The sequence below is a fragment of the Dysidea avara genome, chromosome 9 (assembly GCF_963678975.1).
Source record: "Dysidea avara chromosome 9, odDysAvar1.4, whole genome shotgun sequence".
Taxonomy (NCBI): domain Eukaryota; kingdom Metazoa; phylum Porifera; class Demospongiae; order Dictyoceratida; family Dysideidae; genus Dysidea; species Dysidea avara.
The window spans coordinates 5,283,327-5,301,456 of record NC_089280.1 but is presented as its reverse complement, the minus strand read 5'-3'; the positions used below and the strand labels follow the sequence as shown (position 1 = coordinate 5,301,456).

At 37.1% G+C, this 18,130-nt stretch overlaps 1 protein-coding gene across 2 annotated transcripts; it reads right to left on the bottom strand.

Moving 5' to 3' along the window:
- Positions 1–1,446: 1,446 nt before the first annotated feature.
- On the bottom strand, positions 1,447–15,675 carry LOC136266889 (NACHT, LRR and PYD domains-containing protein 4B-like). 2 transcript variants are annotated; one of them, XM_066061917.1, is made up of 6 exons: positions 15,211–15,675; positions 7,499–10,331; positions 7,353–7,441; positions 7,219–7,300; positions 2,577–2,667; positions 1,447–1,607 (listed from the first exon to the last, which is right to left on the bottom strand). In XM_066061917.1, the coding sequence occupies exons 1-2, from the start codon at positions 15,572–15,574 to the stop codon at positions 7,510–7,512; spliced, it is 3,186 nt and encodes a 1,061-aa protein (XP_065917989.1). In that variant the 5' UTR covers positions 15,575–15,675; the 3' UTR covers positions 1,447–1,607; positions 2,577–2,667; positions 7,219–7,300; positions 7,353–7,441; positions 7,499–7,509. The 2 variants fall into 2 exon arrangements, with proteins under 2 accessions (XP_065917989.1, XP_065917988.1); XM_066061916.1 differs by having other exon boundaries at positions 7,219–7,441.
- Positions 15,676–18,130: the final 2,455 nt, after the last annotated feature.

Here is an 18,130-nt window from a genome sequence, read left to right as displayed (position 1 = left end):
TCCTCCTTGTGCTTTCATAAACCAAACTTCAAAAGCCACATGACTAATTTGGGCTGTCCAGACAATGGAGGTGCCTGGATAATAGAGGTCCGGATAACAGTGGTGGATCTAGGTGGTTTCTTAGGTTTCAACAAAAAGCTCATTTTGAATTTAGTTTGGTGCATGTGGAGGGTACATAGGTAATGAGCCAAAATCGTCTACAAAGTTTCAAAGATGATTGCCCATATTTCATCTTTCAGAAATACGACTGCCAATATTCATCTTTCAATACTAATTTCAGTTCAAATAAATTAATTTTAAAATTAGTAAACCCGTAAATTTTAGACTTTGTAAACTTCCATAAATTTTTCGTTACATCTTCAAACTTCCTCTTTCAAACTGCCTCTTTCAAACTGCCTCTTTCAAACTGCACAAATTTTAGACAATGTTTCATCTTTCAGAAATAATTTCAGAGGTGATCATGATCTACAAAATTTCAGGTCGTTACCTATCCCTCAGATGCATGGTACTGTGACTTTATTAATGGTGTATATATTGAGACATACATCATAGCTAAATGCTATATACCACTGTACTGCATGTAAGCGCATCGAACTAGCATCCATTGTAGCTATTAAACTTTCAGTAACACTCTAATTTTCACCTGCCTTTTTTTGCATTAAAAGTGATTGAGATACTCTAATAGAGCAGTCAAGTAATTTCTCCCTACAGCATAGTTAAAAAGCATTGGGTGTACTGTGATTGTTAACTAATTATAAATTAATTAGCCTAAAACCCAACCTCAGCGCCTCTACATCTCAGGCCCATACCCTTGGATTTTTATACCTATAATTTTCAGCAACCCTGGAACTTTTCCAAAATCCTATAGCTAGATCCATCACTGGATAAGGGAGGCTGTTAAAGTACTGTAATTTGCTTTATTTCTGTGCAAAAAATTCCTTAAAAATTTTCGTATGGTTTACATAAATGACTGCTCTATTAAAGTAGTATAAATTTTCATGCAAGAAATTTTCGTACAAATTTTGCATACAAAAATCATTTTACACCAAAAAAAAAAGCATATTACAGTAATTGCAATCCATATTGTATAATGCCTATGCAGTTGTGCCTTACTATTGTCCACATAATAATAAATTATTGGGCTTTTGTATCTTGACAGCTCTATTAGAGTCTCGAGCACATTAATTTTGTGAACGTTCTATTAGGCTATTTTGAACACATGGTGACTGTTCTATTAGAGTAACTTCATCTTACTGTTATGCCTCTAATTGCGCTAGCTTAGGCCTTGCCATAATTTTTAAAATCTTGTATGCATACTCATTCTGGTCTCCATTTCCAATGGATATTAGACACACATACCCAGCTGTACACATTCCACAAAACATGCACACATTCTAATGAGGTTCATACACAGTGACAAACCTTTTCAATACACTTACTACAACAAACACGTAAACCAAATAATATCATGATAAAATACATCTCATAGGAATGCTGTTCACAATATGGTGTATAGTGTTATGTTGTTGGACTGATCCCTTAAGGTGACCAGCACAAGTTACACGATGAGTCTTAAGATGATGTCTTGTGATGTTGCTGGTCCTTGGCTACAAAGACACAAACCAACAGTAGCTACATGAAACACAATAACATATTCTACAACTCAAAGAATTGATGGGTATTAACATCACTATTTTAAAAATTAGTATATAAATCTTTGCTTATCTGAACCTCTGCTTTGCGAACATCTTGACTACCTGAATTACAAAAGCGACTGTTCTATTAGGGTATTTTGTCATTACTGGGCACTCTATTAGAGTAATTGATGAAGCTCGGTATATAAATCAATGGACTTCAGTTAACAGTGAGATGATTCAGGTGACAAAACCTTTGTCATTCTAATATATGCGCTATCCAGCGCTGCGTGATGGCTTCCTATGTTTGGAACAGGAGTTTCCATTATGACTGGATTGATTGCAGAGGTTCTTCTCGTAGTGTTCTTTGTTTGTAATGCTGTGTAACTGGCTGAACATACATAGCTGAAAACAAAGCATAATTCCCACTTCGCTATTTCAGTAATTGACAGTTGGGGCACGTGTTCAGACAAAAACAAATAATTCCTTCTCCTAATGTGGTATGCACACGCTCACCAGTCGTTAAAAAAGAAAATGTAAACAAACAAGTAGAAGAAAAATTAAGAATTTTTAAGTTTGATTACAGATCAAAGCAAAAAAAAAAATAGTAGTGAAAAAAGGGAGGTCACCTACACCTGAAAATATGCATACTAGTGGACATTTAATCTGACTAAAGTAGGGATTAAAGGTCCACTAGTATGTCTGCAGATGTAGGTGACCTCCCTTGTTCCACTACTCTTCATTTCTTTGATCCCTACTCGAACTAAAAATTTCCTTTAATAATACACACATCATGTAACAGGTGTGTCTGAGAATCAAGGTGTCCACTTTTCAAGGTGTCCATTCTATGAGGTTCTGGACTATCTCTTCCATCAACACATTCACCCATCAAAATATTCCACACCATACAGTATTCACTACACAATCACTTGGTGTACTCACTTGTCCTGTACCACTGACATGATGGGGTGATGGCTCTCACTGATCATCCTCCATAACAACTGGACTAGTACCAGATGGGAATATCATGTCCCTACAAGATATACACATGAATACGTATCATACAATTGTGTCATACAGAATGGTAGTACTGTATAGTAGGGGTCATGAAGTTTTTCTGCCAAAAAATATTTCAGACCCAGTATTTAGCTTGGCAGTTAGGCATGCATCTATTGTGCCAGAATAATTTTGGTAGTTGAAAGAATTAAGGAATATTCCAGAATAACTGGATAAGTTCCAAGAAAAATTGACTATAATAGTGTAACGTAAGAATCTTTTAGATAAACCACGGAGATATTTACATGGTTAAAAATATCAAGATACTCTAATAGAGCAGTCACATACTCTAAAAAACAGTCAACCAGTCCAATACCTGATCACCAGTTCATGTACATATATTTGAAACAATTCACTAGAGGTCAGGCATTTGAACAACTATGCATGCATGCACATAAACTCAAGGAAACTTCTAATACTGTGTAATGGGCAGAATTGAAAGTGAAGTTGAAATGGACACGGCATATTTTTGCTACAATTACTGATAGTCATGGCATGTGTTCAAATGCAAAATTTGCTTATGATGTCTGGTATCAGATGTGGTATGCGCAAGTTTACCAGATAATTATGTGACATAAAAGTAAACAAACAGGAAAAGTAGGAATTTTAAGTTCGATTAGGGATCATAGAAATACATACAGAGACGAAATCAGTGAAGAAAGATTGAACACATATGATCGCTTCGATGTGATGTAAACAATCCATCATAACTCATGTATCCTTTAGTCCACTGCAATGAAACAAAGAATTTCAAACTCCTCTTGAGTAGGCGAACAAGATGATATCCAGGTTTCTTCACAAAGCACAAAGCGTTTAAAAGTTTTACAAATCTTTTTCAATCATGCAAATATTTTACCAATAGAGGATATGCACAACTCTACAACCGAAAACATTCTAATAAAAAATGTGACATCACGACAGTGAACGAATGTATTGTAGGCATGCATAGAAAGTGCGAATTGCAAAAAGTAAACCGGTTACAAGAGTTTCTCCATAATGATAGATTCCTTTATGTGTATAACAGAGTAACTGGAATGAGTAGCCCATCCTTAGTTCATATGGTGAGCTATAGTCTGAGCTGCATTTGCTACCCGTACTTGTGTATGGGATTCACGATAGTTGTTCACCATCAAAAATTCTTGGGCACACCGTTAATCTCATTATATTGATCATTTTTCATTCAAATAATAAATGCTCATATCCTCTATTGCAATCATTGACAATGGCTTATACTGAAAATTTAGGCATACGCCATTATGTTGGGTTTTCACAGAACCAGTCACAATTATTAGTGTCTTCTAGCGACCAATGCACATATCTTATCTGGTGTTATGTGTGAACATAAATATAGACTAGACAAGTTTTAACACTCTAATTGGTAATTTCACTTTACTGATTAATGGCCTTGCATAAAGCATCTGTAGCGGTGAATGGGTTAGTTAAGAAGGAGGCAAAATCAAGCCTAATCATGTCTATACAGAGTGACTTGAAATACTTCCAACAAGTTCATGAAATCTTAATTACTTTCTTGCTTAACTATAGCTGATACATGCAGACAAAGCTTATGGATAAGGCTAAGAAATTGATTTTTTTACTGTTCAACATCATTCAGTTAAGCTTGAGATGTGCCTTTTCGACCACCATGCATGCACAGCTGCTATCATGTCTCATGAACTTGCCTTTGTGTCTCATTTCTTTTTCCACTACTGTGTAGGTGTTGATTTGAAGGTAGTGCATCATGGTTTCTTGATAACGTACATGTGGATAATGGAATCTCTGTGGTAACTGGGTTGTTTGTTCATGGAGCATTTGCTCAATAAACACTCTTAGTGTTAATACAGCAACTATTGGTAAAAATAAATTACAGGTGCTTACAAAAATGGCTGTAACTTATCAACGCAATGCAGTACAGAGTTGCAACTTGAACCATTGTGTTCGCCATGAATAGGGAGTCCATAACTGGGTAAGGTTTTCCTTCTGTCACCTTTCTTCACTGATTCACATGAGTAAACTCACAATCGACATTAAAACAAATGGCTAGAATTTTGAAACACGGATATGCAAGTCACTGTTGCTCCAGGCATCACTTCATAACAAGCAAGTTGCTGTAGTTACAGTATTCATTTAACCTTCTCCAAGTAGCCCAGCACAGTGGACAGAGTTTAAACATCGTGCGGTTGTAGGCTATAATAATTGAGTTACCACACATAGTGTTGCCATGCATGTCCATATTGTGTAAACATGCATTTTCCAAAAGTTCTTTGTGAGTTTGAGGGTTAATGTGGCTTGTTCGAATAGCTCCTTAATAATGGAATAGGGAATTACAAATAGTTCATTAATCATTACAAAATATGAAATTGCAATCACTAATTAATTTGATAATTCTGTATGCATTAACACAAAAACAAAAATAGCATAACCAAGAGTATATAATGGGGAGAGAGTGTTGAACTACGCTATACACTGAGAAAAATGAGCCCGTAAAGTCTCATAGCATCATTCAAACGACTCGGTGATTAGTTGATTGGTGACTTAATTATAAGCACAGTGGGTGCACTTTGTACATGCGACTACTGAGTGAAAGAACGGTGTGCTCGGAGAAAAGTATGGTACATCACGCAACGGAACTCGCTGTACAAAGAGAAAGATACAAGCAGCTAACCTGAAAACAAACATCAAGGTTCAAGCGAGGTCAAGATTTTGATATTTCACCATGGTAGAGATTTCATCATGGTTGCCATCCCATGCCTCGCCTCGACAGTTTAAAGTGACACGGCTAGATGGAATTTCAGCCATTGCAATTCCATACGGATCACCCGTTAAAACATTTAAGGTGTTAAATCTGAGCAATCAACAGCGGTCAGGTTTACAAGAAGAAACGAAGGTATGCAGGTTACTTTACGGGTTCATTTTTCACAGTCTATAGTGTATATGTAGTTCGATACTCTCCCTCCCCATTATATACTCATAGCATAACATGTAACATTAATTTATACACTGTTGAGGCTACAGCTACCTACATGATGCATTGTTTTTATAAGTAGCACAACAAATTGTATTTCTCGAATAAAAGCCTGGGCTCTTATTTCTTGCCCAGGAATTTTGACCCAGCCCGTAAACAAATGCAGGATTTGTTTGAGACCAGGCATTTATTAGGATAGGTCCAAGTGATACCCAGCATTGTCACTATTCTACCGCTAAAATCAGCAACACCACAATTTGCCTGTGTAGAACAGTATTGTGTACAGGCTTAATGACATATGAATAACATTTTGCGAGTATCATATAGTACACACTTTAAACCCATGATCGATGGTTCGATACATTTGTATAAAACTACTAAGGCGAATGCAGGTTTGCCTTTTCATCTAATAGGTGAGCACACCTGAGTGGCATATTATTATTACTTGCCACTCGGGAATCTCCTGATAACACGCCTTTGTCCTCAGGCTTAATAAGACAAAGTGCTTGTGGCCATGGTATATCTATTATAGAAACTTTAGTCAATACTAAAATGTTTGGAAAAATACATAAGTATCTAACATACATATATGTGACCGGATCTGCAAAAAAGGGACATAATCGTACAAGCCTAAATTTACAATATAAAGCATTGAATACATTAGGTGAAATACTTGCGTATTGTTGAAAAAATTCCGTAAATATTTTTAATGTCTCTTTCTTGGTGAAGGAAAGGACTAACAATAAAATCCTGTATATCATCTTATTCGTCCGCTCAAGAGGAGTTGGAAAATCATTGTTTCATTGCAGTAGACCCAAGGATACGTAAGTTATGAGTGCTTGTTTACATCATGTTGCAGCGATCGTACGTGATCAATTTTTCTTCACGAATTTCGCCTTTGTATGCAATGAAGAAGGGCGAGTAAAGGAAAACTTACCCAGTTATTGATCCCCCTGTACATGGCGAACACGATAGTGAAACTTTTAGCTCCGTGCCTCAAACCGTTGGTAAGTTACAAGCATTTTTGTAAGCGCCTGTAATTTATTTTCCCTATACTTGCTGTACAAATCAATTTTTCTGTTGGTGCTATTTTGTAGGGCTGTAACTCCAAAAGTTATTGGCATATGAAGCTGAAACTTTGCCAGTGGGTACACTTGGCTAAGTAGATTATAAATATTTAATAAACAGGAATTTGAAAAATATGTGATTATGTCCTGTTTTCGCAGATCCGGTCACATATGCACACACGTAAACTTGCATGGACTACTCATGTGATTATTTGTAGCACCTTCATCCTTAAACAAAGCTCCTTTACTATACTCCTCTACGTATATGGATTAAAGTCTCCTTTACTTTTGTTCACTAATAACACCAAATTGACAAAACCACGCTTTGTAACACACACACACACACAAAGCCACACTTTGTAACACACATTGTAGTATGGTCATTATTGTTATTACATAAATTTAACTTACTGATGCACCAAACATTTTTTTGAGGTAACCTTGTGGCTTCTTTGTAAGATTACAATTACCAGTAAACTTTAACTTTAAGGTAACATACCATTTCCAGTGGTCAACACTTGAAAGTATTGTCCATGAAATGTTCTGGTCTCACTGACCACTACACTCTTGAAGGGACAAGCCTGGTCACAACAGGTACATAACGCAGTGACCAATAGTGAGAGGGTTGATCACCTGATGTAGTTTGGGTGTTACTTGTGCTGGTCAGTTCAAGGGAACAGTCCAATAACATAACACTATGTACCACATTGTGAGCAGCATTCCTGCATGGGAGATGTGATATGTAACACAAAGGATCATATAATTTATGGTGTACTTACCAGTGAGAAATCTACATGTAATAACTACTGATGGTGTAAGAAATCTCCACCTTTAGAAGACTAGACATTCCTTTTGTGCTCCTAATTTGGTTGATTTGCTGCACACATTTCTCCACTTCTCCTAAGAACTGACAATCATTGTAAGCCTTAGCTGACACTGATAATGTCACTTCCTCCACAGTACAAGTTTGCTTTAATTGTTCCAAAAAATTCAGAGCAATTCCTTGGTCCATATTCCAATCAACATATTTAAACTGCTTTACTGAATTGTTGACTGTCAATGAGCCAGCTACTAGTTGTAAATCCTGAGGTGGTTGTCCTCTATTTCTGACGGTCAATTGTGTAAGTGCCTTACTGGACTCTAACAGTTTAACAATATCTCCGACCCACTCCTTAACATTCACTGAATAGTCAAGTGTCAATGTTTGAATACTATCGCATTCTCTGATACTGCTTAATAGCTTGCGGTTAGTTAAATCACTCGTAACATCAAGCACCATATGTTTCAACTCAGTAGTATGGATTAAACAGCTACTAATCAGTTCACAGTCACCAAATAGGGTAAAACTGATGGACTTTACCATGTCCAATAAAGCACCAATGAAGAGACAAGATACCAATGTCATGTCTACCCTCCTCAATCCAATGTGTTCCATTGTTACATTCAGTGGTGATAAGATTACAAAAATCCCTCTATCACCTAGAAAGTTATTTGACAACTCAATACTGGTGAGTGTTGGATGATCAGTTCCTATCAGCCTTCTTATGTGATCAGCACCAACTGCAGTGATAAAATTACCCCCAAGATCAAGGTGTTGTAGTTTGTTGTTCTTGTTCAAATGATACACTAATCTCTCCACTCCACTGTCCTTAATATCATTATTAGCAAGATCAATAGACACAATGGAGTTATTGTGACACAGCATTTCACCAATCTTATCTGCTCCTGTAGGACCTAATGAACACAATGCCATTCTAAGGTCACAAATTAAAAGGTTTCTAAGATCAGCAAAACAAGCAGCTACCTCAGGACTAAAATGAGTTCCACTGATGTCTAATACACTAAGAGTGTTACTACTGGTGAACACTTTAGAAAATGCTTGCATATCAGGATGTAAAGATTCCACCTTGAGTTTTCTAATAGGATACTGTGATGACAGTAACTGAATGAATAAAGAAAATGACTGGTGTGATGCACTGAAAAGATGTATATGAAGATTAAGATTGTCATGGTTATATTTTGATTGCCTTCTCTGTAATGACTCTATTAATGATTGAATACCATCACCAGAAAAAAACCTTGTTTCTTGAGATGTATATATTTGTTTCAATGTTCCTTTATAGTGACTTAGAAAAAATCCCATGACATACGATGTGTGATAACCATGAACAAATTTACCATCAAAGTGGTCTCCCACTATTTGACACGATTCACTATTGTGTGCCTCATACACACAATACATTAAGCTTGGCATTTTCTTCTCAGTGAGACGTGACTTCACCAGCTTATAAGGTAGAATAAAATTTAGTACTTCCTTGTTATTCAGTCCAGTAATGCCAGAGTAAAATCTCCATACCATTATATAGTTATCATCATACCAGTAAGTGTTTATACATTTCAGTTGATCTTGTTGGGACAATTTGGAGATGTACCATGCTGTACAAAACTCTTGTAGTGTTTTATGAAGAAAATTATATGATTTGTCTGTGCCATACACTGAGATACTAGGGGTAGTCACTAATAGTCCAAGATCACTCACTTTCTCTTGAACACCACTGAAACTACGTAATTCATGGGATGAAAATATTATCTTGTTACTCTCCACACCTTTATATGCAATGAAACACAATTCAGAAAACTGTTTGGCAATATCCTCTGGAAGATTATCTAATGAACGAAGTTCCTCCACTTCAGCTACATTAGTTGTTCTTGTGGTGATATATCTCAGGATCAAACGTAAACACAATAAAGTGTACAATTCTGTGAGTGTCTCTGGTAATGTTGAGAAGTGAAAGAAAATGAGACACACAATTGCAACATTGATGGGAATGTGTAATATTCCCCTTACTATCTGATTCTGAAATAATTGTGATTGTAGTTGTGATGCTAATTTCTCTCCATTTTCAACAGTATCAGATGTGTTTGAAATGTATTCATCAATTGATTTTTGTTTGAATCCTTCTATTTTAATAGTTCGGCAAGCAACACTTTCTAACTTGGCACAAGCTCCAGGACGAGATGTATATACTAGGGTACAATTTGGCAGGGTTTCTTTTAATTTCGTAAACAATGAAGACTTACGTAACTTTTCAGGTAATTCATCATATCCTTCAAGAAGAAAACAAATTCCTTCTCCTGAGTGATCTATAAGTTCTTCAAATACATTTTCTCTTAATTTTCCCGCAGTTAATAAGAGGTCACTAATTGTCTTCGCTGCTTGTATCTCTGGGTCTCTTAAAGTCAACAGAATCACTGCATTATAAGTTTGCAATAAACTACCTTCTGCCCAGCATTTGCAAATGTTTATGGCAAGGGTACTTTTACCCATCCCAGGGTCTCCTTTGATCAAAATCACCTTTTTAATCTCTCCCTCTACATCAAGTGCTTCAGATAAAGTAATAATGTCACCTTTTCTGTTTGGTGTTGATGTAGTTCTTCCTTGTTTATCAATCTTCACAAGAGTCAAACTAACATACTTCGATGATGAGCAGTCTAATTGTTCATCAATGGAGACCAACTCTAGTGATTTGTACTTGCTCTGCAGGAACTTACGATATGTACTCATGTGATGACTCAATTGTGGTTGATTGGTTTTGTGTTGAGTATCAATACCTACACATATACAGTACAACACATATAGCATACGCGATCATTTTAAATTTAATAAAAAGATTGATCAGAAACCATGCAACTCCACAATACCTTCACAGTGCCTTAACAGTATTGCTTAGGTATAAGTAAATCCCAAAGTGTTTTCAGTGCAACCTGGAAATACTTCCAATAATTTTAAAACATTGTCTAGTGGAATTTTCGATTAACCAACTAGCCAATCCACAGACTGACCGATCAACTGAATTTAACTGATCAACAGATTGATCAACTGACTAACCGAACAAACTACCTACAAACTAACTACAGTGGAACCTCAGTTATCCGGACCCCACTTATCTGGATTCTCAGTTAACCGAACCACAGAAATGACTGCTCTATTAGAGTAGCAATTGTTCTATTAGGGTAATTGAAAATACAGATAATTTCAATTTTTTTCTTTCCGTTTAAGTAGGGATTGCAGTGAAACTTTTGCGTGCCGCCCAAAATTCCGCCTTTAAAAATTACCCTAGAGACATTTTACGCGACCAAAATCACCTTTACGGAATAGTACTAGTCCATATAATACATAAAACAGCATCAAATGTAACAAAACACTTACAGGTGGCCGGACAAAATTTTTAAAAAATCGAATTTTAGCCTCACTGCCTCACTCACTGACCACAGTTGCAAGGCTAGAGGCCAAACAAAGCAGCACACAGCCACCATTTTACACCACCCACAATAACAAACTCACCAGTGGGATGTGCCTTTTGGGGTTCCGATGAGTGTAGGTCCTCTGCGCCTTGTCTCTTCTTTCATCTTCAATGAGGCTGTTTGTCTTCTTCTTCATACAACGAAACCATATCAAGATGTTAATTTTCCATATCAATGCTTTCTTTAAGCAGCATAATAGATGCCACAAGAATATTTAAAACGCTTAGACTATGCTATGCTACCATGTGGAGGTACTGGTACTACATAGCTACCTGTATCTTCACGATAGGTCACAAGATCAAATATTAATAATCACGGCCATTCTTTATTCTACACATTATCGATCTATCCATTGAAACCACAATGACACACCCCTTTTACGCTAGGTGATGGAATAGCAGTGGCGGATCCAGATAGGTTTCTGGGGTTTCGACAGAAACCCCCTTTTAAATTTAGCTCAGTGGCAGTCTAAATACATAAACATTGTTGCACTGACAATTTGTCATAACAAACAACTATATACCATTGTGTTTCAGTAGCATGCATGCAGTTGCACCTAACTAACACCATTTATAGCTATTAAATCCTCAGCAACACTTCACTTTTCATCTCCCACTTCATTAAAAACGATTGAGATACTCTAATAGAGCAGTCAAGTAACTATACTCTAATAGAGCAATCAAAGCTACAGCTTGTAGTCACCATATTTGCCCTATAGTTAGCTATAGTATTTACAGTTTAAAGCATTGGATTTATTGTAATTGGTAACTAAAAATAGCCTAAGATCCGATCTCAGAGATTCTAAAATCTAAAAATTTTCTGGAGAAATGTCACCAGATGCCTTATTCAGCTATACAATTGCAACTTTCAAAAACCCCCTTTTAAAAATCCTAGATCCGCCACTGAATAGCTAGTCAGTGACCACACACCTTCAAGTTGGAAGGCTGACTCTAATACTCAATCAAAATCATGATGACCACGCCCCATTTGGGCAAGCGCACATCTTTGCAGACTGACTTGAGATACTCTAATACAGCAGTCACCCTAACAGAACAGCCACATGTTTATAGCTAGCTGTATGCTTTAACAAAAATTTAAAAACTAGTATATTAAAAATTATAAATTTAAAAATGAAGTAGGGATCCAAGCGGTAAAAAGTAGTGAAACAAGAGATGAACGATAGTAGCTATTACAGCATAGCTTGGTGGGAAATTCCTACTTTGGTGGTATAGCAATTATTTTGCGTACAATGCCAAAGTAGGAGTTTCCTACCGAGCTATGCTGTAATAGCTACTATCGTTCATCTCTTGTTTCACTACTTTTTACCGCTTGGATCCCTGCTTCATTTTTTAATTTATAATTTTTAATATACTAGTGCTATTTATACACAGTTTCAGAGATACATACCTTTCATACTAATGGACCACCCCTTGTCCCAAAGGGTTTGGATAACGTTCCACTGTAACTGTTTGATGCCTTCAAACAATTAAAGTGTAGCTCAAAATGGCTATAAGCTCTGTTAGCCATCTGGAAGTGCAATGCAGATATCAAGGATTACCTTGCTATAGAACCGGGTTATTAAGTGCATGTGCTTATAATTTTTAGAGAAAACTGTTGTAAAACTACTGTAACAAAATCTGTTAGGTGCCTACACCTAATCAGTGATTACGCTGACGGAATCACTATGTTGCAATAGAGTAGCTCGCGGACACCACGCCAGTGTATAAGGATATTTGACTCCATTTCTGGGTGAAATTCTTCGTGACAAACAAGAATACTGCAATCCAGAAGGGGCTGATTTGCTGTACACACAGTGACAGAAGACCTCAAGGAGACATTAATTTTATAGTACTTCCAGCTTTTCTTCCCATGCGTAGCTTTGTTTCCTGTTGAGCCTCGCATTGGGGCACGTGCACTTATCAGCAATGGTTAATAACAAGAAATGTGTATGTAACATGCGCTTAATAGACACATGTGCTTAAAAACCCAACTCTACATATTCTTGGTAGCCTACAAGACTAGTTATGCTATTTTGGGGTTGTTTTACCCATTGTGAAAGGCATTTCATAACGTCTGAAGTCAGCAAAATCGTTTCACCCATATTATAAACTGAAGTTTTAATTGCCTAGAGCTTAAAATATAGGCTTTCATTTCTCACATACAGACTGCTTTTAGCTTACAAAGTTTTACTCATGTGGATGCGGAAAGACAACAATGTACAAACACACACACACACGTTTTTCAGAAGAAAAAAAACCTAAGTAAACCAGGTGTGCGCCCACAGCCAGCCTTCTTTAAGTTTTTCACTAGTCTCAGTCAACAGATGCCTTTCGGCATACTGCAGTACATACAATGCACACATCTTGCACTTACCTTCGTCCTCCTTTGTGTCTATTTCCTTTTGCTGACAACCCAAGGTGTCGATTCGTGGTAACTCGATGGCTTCCCTATGTTTGCAAAACATATTTTCCATGGTGACTGGATTGATCGCAGAGGCGCTTCTCCTACTGTTCTTCGTTTGTAATACTCTGAACAAAGCTAAAAGCTAAGCATAATGGCCACTTCACTTTCAAGTCAGTAATTGATATTGGGGCATACGTTCTGTTGAAAACATTACCTCTGGCACAATCCTTTCTTTTGATGCGGTACGCACAGGTTCACCAATCATAATGTTACAAAAAAGTAAACAAACAAGTATAAGAATTTTAAGTTCAATTTGGGATCATAGAAAAAAGTAGGGAAAAAAGGGAGGTCAACGATACACTAGTGGACATTTAATCCTTAATTCAGTCATGGATAGACTAAAGTAGGGATTAAATGTCCACCAGTGCATAAGTGACCTCCCTTGTTTTCCTACTTCCCTAATCAAACTTAGACTACAACAAGTTTGATACTGAAATTTGATTGGCTGAAAACGTGGTCTCTAAATCTCGTAGAGCCATGGTCATGTCCAATAGAGACCACGCTCTGAGGCGATACGAAACACGATAATTACGCGCCTGTAACATTGGCAACGCATGGGCGTTTAAATGGCTAGTAACAGCCGTACTGAATTAGAGGGAGGTGTAATGGGCTTGTTTGTACTGATCAACACTACATTACTTGCTTACAAGCAGCTGTCGAGGCACAACAACAGCAACAATGAGTTGTAGTCCAGTCGCTGAGTCCAGTACTTCGATACATAGCACGCGCCTGTAACATTGGCAACGCATGGGCGTTCGCTGAGGTCCCACCATGTAGGGAGGTGTAGAGGGCTTGTTTCTAGTAATTAGCCATACATTTCCCATTTACAAGCAGCTGTCAACTCAAGGTACAATAACGAGTTGTAGTCTAAACTATTATTTAAAATTTTTATTTTTCCTTTCTGTTATTGTTTATCCCACATTTTACAAACTCCCTTAAAATTTGCTTTACAAATAGCCTTTCAGTTTGTTTCATGTTTGTGTTTTAGTCATGTAGCATAGTATTAATAAACAATATAATAATAATGACATAATGATGAAATCTGTCTGCCCACATTCCCCTTTCACAGTGAACAGGACTAGATAATGGTGACCAACTGCAGTGGCCTAATAGATCAAAGCTTTACTAGAGCAGCAAAGCTCTTTACTGGAGCTGGTCTGGTCACTCTAGCATTACAGAATTGTAACAATGGAATGTAACTATAATGATGTCACAAGAATGGCAGCAAGATTCATACATCCAACAGCCACACAAATAAATAACTAGTTTCTAAACAGATTAACAAACCCCTGCTAACACTGTAACAAATTGATTAGGTAGCATTACAAGCACATATAAATTCCAATTACAAGGACCTTTACTACCACCATCTTTTGCTTTTTTAAAGAGCATCCCATTGGTGACTATAAGCAGCCTTTACATTGCATCTTTGCAGCCTCAATTATTTTTATCAAATCTTCACGAAAAACTCTTCCACACGCTACAAATTCTATAGCCGGTACTACACTGTAGTATACAGTTATGGAAACTTCAAAACAAACATCACAAAAATTACCAACAATGTGTGTTACCTGAGGTGCTACCTGTTTTCTGTAACAAGCTACAAAGTTTGAATGCTAGTGACCAGACCCTTCCTTTATGCAAAGGGCGGCCAGACTACATTTGACCCGACATTTGAACATATACAAGTATCGTCATGCACTCAAGCGTTATCATGTTTTACCTTGGTCACTGGTTGTTATGTTCAGTTCAGAACAAATCTGTCTAGCTAATTCAGCACACTCTGTGTGCCGTGATGACTGCATAATGGTTAGGAACTCATGAAATGGACGAGGAATTCCCTCGAACAATGCCCTACGAATGGGTATTAAAATAGCACGAGCTTTCGACGACGTCGTCGGGTGTTGTGATAATATTTCTTCTTCTTCTTCAAAACTAATGACATTACTGGTCACGAGATGAGGTAACAACTCTTCAACTGTCACTGGTAACAGTTCACACAACTTAGCATAGTAACGTGTAAACACTTCTCGTTCACTAGTCGACTGACTGGACGATTCCTTCTTGGACTGATCTTCGTTTAACATTATTAACAGGAACCCATAAGTGCGAAGAAGTGCCGCAATTTGATTCAACTTGAAGGCGTCCGCTACAAAACGATGTAAAGCGACACTGGCTCACATTTAAATTACCGTATATGGCAATGACGAAAGTAACATGGTCACGACACCTGTAACTTCCGTATTTGTCTGTAAATTAAAATTCTCCGTAAACTATAGCTTTCATCGCCAGAAATTGTACGTGAATCCCTACAATTATTTCACTGGACTGACCTTTATTCTTTTTTATTATTATTACTGGGCAGGCAATAATGTTACATGATATATTTACAAGCTATACATCCACAAAGATAATAATAGAAAACACTTAAACAATGGGAAGAGAGGCAAACTCTGCCCAGTCCTGGATGATGGTATTGTTGCCTTTATTCTTAGAGTACAAGAACTTGGTTGAGCAGTAGCTAGCTAGCTACGTAGCTATACACCTCGCTAGACACAACTACTATATATTATTGAACAGTCACTGCATGAACATAAAAACAAGGGAGGTCATCTATGTACCTTCAGCTACATCTAATCCCTATTTCAATCATATATAACTGTACTATATTGACAGACTGTATGTGACTAAAGTAGGAATTACATAAAATTAATGTCCACTAGTATAGCTGCAGGTTTAGATGACCTCCGTTGTTTCAATGTTTTTATTTCTATGATCCCTACTCAAATGTATAACTTCTAATTTTCCTTACAGTTTATCTTTTAAACAGTGAGGCCATGCACTCTAGTACAATGATACTGAACTCTGTTCATCTATCTTCTAGGCCAGAACAAAGTCAGCCATGGTTGTAATAGTGTCGGGTTACTCACATTGACAAAGCCAGACAGTTCAATAAACAGAAAAGGATAGCTACCATGTATACATAAAAAGAATTGAAGTGTTTTATAGTAGCAAGTATTTGTACCCAACCATAGGGTAATTGAGTTTGTCTCTTGCTGGTGATGTGAAATACATGAAATACAGTGTGTATAATAAATATCTCAAGCTATTACGAGATACCCTCTATGACATAGCATCCTCAATGAAGATGTCTGTATAGGTAAGACAGCGGCGGAGGAAGTAGTTGATATGAGGGGGGGGCTCCGCTGGGCTGACCCAGACTTATGTGTATAGTTTGGTAAGGTGAGACCAAAAAAAGAAAGAAAAAAAAAAGGTCACAACCAACTTACAAGAGTTTTCCACCTCACCAGCTACCATTTCTAGCTGATAAACTACATAAAAATCCTTACATAGCTCGCTACACACTGACTACTTTATTAGAGTGACTGCTCTATTAGAGTATCTCGATCTTTATCACGGTCTTCAAGAAAGATAATTTCGGTGTGATATCATTCTGAGGGGGGGCTAAGCCCCCCCTCAGCAGACCGAAGGGGGGCTTTAGCCCCCTAGCCCCCCCCCCTTTCCGCCGCCTATGAGGTAAGATGTACATTGGATGTAATGATGGCGTTATAACATCTCTCTGGTGATCATAGTGACTGGTAACAGACATTTTGAGCAAGAGGTTATTAACATTAGAATTCCTTACAAAACAGAATTATTGCTGAAGTCACTTACTACAGAAGACACAGACAAAAGTGTCTATACCAATTTTGTCATGGGATGAAAAGTATATGTAACATAAAATAAACTGTGTATTTAATTTTAAGGATCTAAATGGTAAAAACTAGTGAAATAAGATTGTGGTATTACAACATAGCCCTTCGGAAAACCCTACATTGGCATGTCCTAACAATTATTGCCAAAGTAGGGATTTTCCAGGCTATCTTGCAATTCATACTTTTCTTTTCATAGCTTGGATCCCTATTTCACAAATACAATTTTTAAATGCATTTGTTTGTTTAGTTTTTTGCAGCTATGATATACACATGTGACTGTTCTACTAGAATATTGAATGTGGCTGTTGTATTAGGGTGTTATAGAGTATCTCAAGTGGGCCTCAGGTGACTGGCCCTTACAATAATATTATCTAGGATTGTGGTCTTTCCTCACCAGTTAGAGGCATGGTTAATATAACTGATCACAATAAGTACAGCTAGATCATGAAAGGGCATGTCATGGTACTTGATCACTATTGGTGCTGTTAGATTGTAGTAAAGGGGCATGGTCAATCCTAACATGCAGTTAAAAGCTTGTGTGATACCTCTTATACCAGTGCAATAATTTTGTGGTGTCTAAATACAGAAAATGTTGATACAGATATGGTTTCGTTGCATGAAGATGATAGCCAGCATGATTGAAGATAAAAGGAAAGAGACAAGGTGCAGGTGATCGGAACACTGGTGGGTTTGTTATTATGGCACAATATGGTGTGATCATATGATGGGTTGTTTAGCATCAAACTTTTCAACAGTGGTCAGGTAGGTGGCAGTTTTTTTGGGCATTTTTAAAAATTCAACATTATTTTGTTCTTCTTTATTTTTATGCTCTATCTGGCATTAGCAACATCATAAAAATGCTTTTTGTTGTGTAAGATGCTTTCATGATGGTTTTATGACTGAGCAGCATTTTGTTTTTTGGGGGGG

Excerpts from the sequence above, each read along its gene's own strand:
- LOC136266889 (XM_066061916.1), bottom strand. The coding sequence starts at position 15,574 with ATGTTAAACGAAGATCAGTCCAAGAAGGAATCGTCCAGTCAGTCGACT. Across the intron at positions 10,332-15,210 it reads CATAACAACCAGTGACCAAG|GTATTGATACTCAACACAAA; the intron begins GTAAAACATGAT and ends GTATATGTGTAG.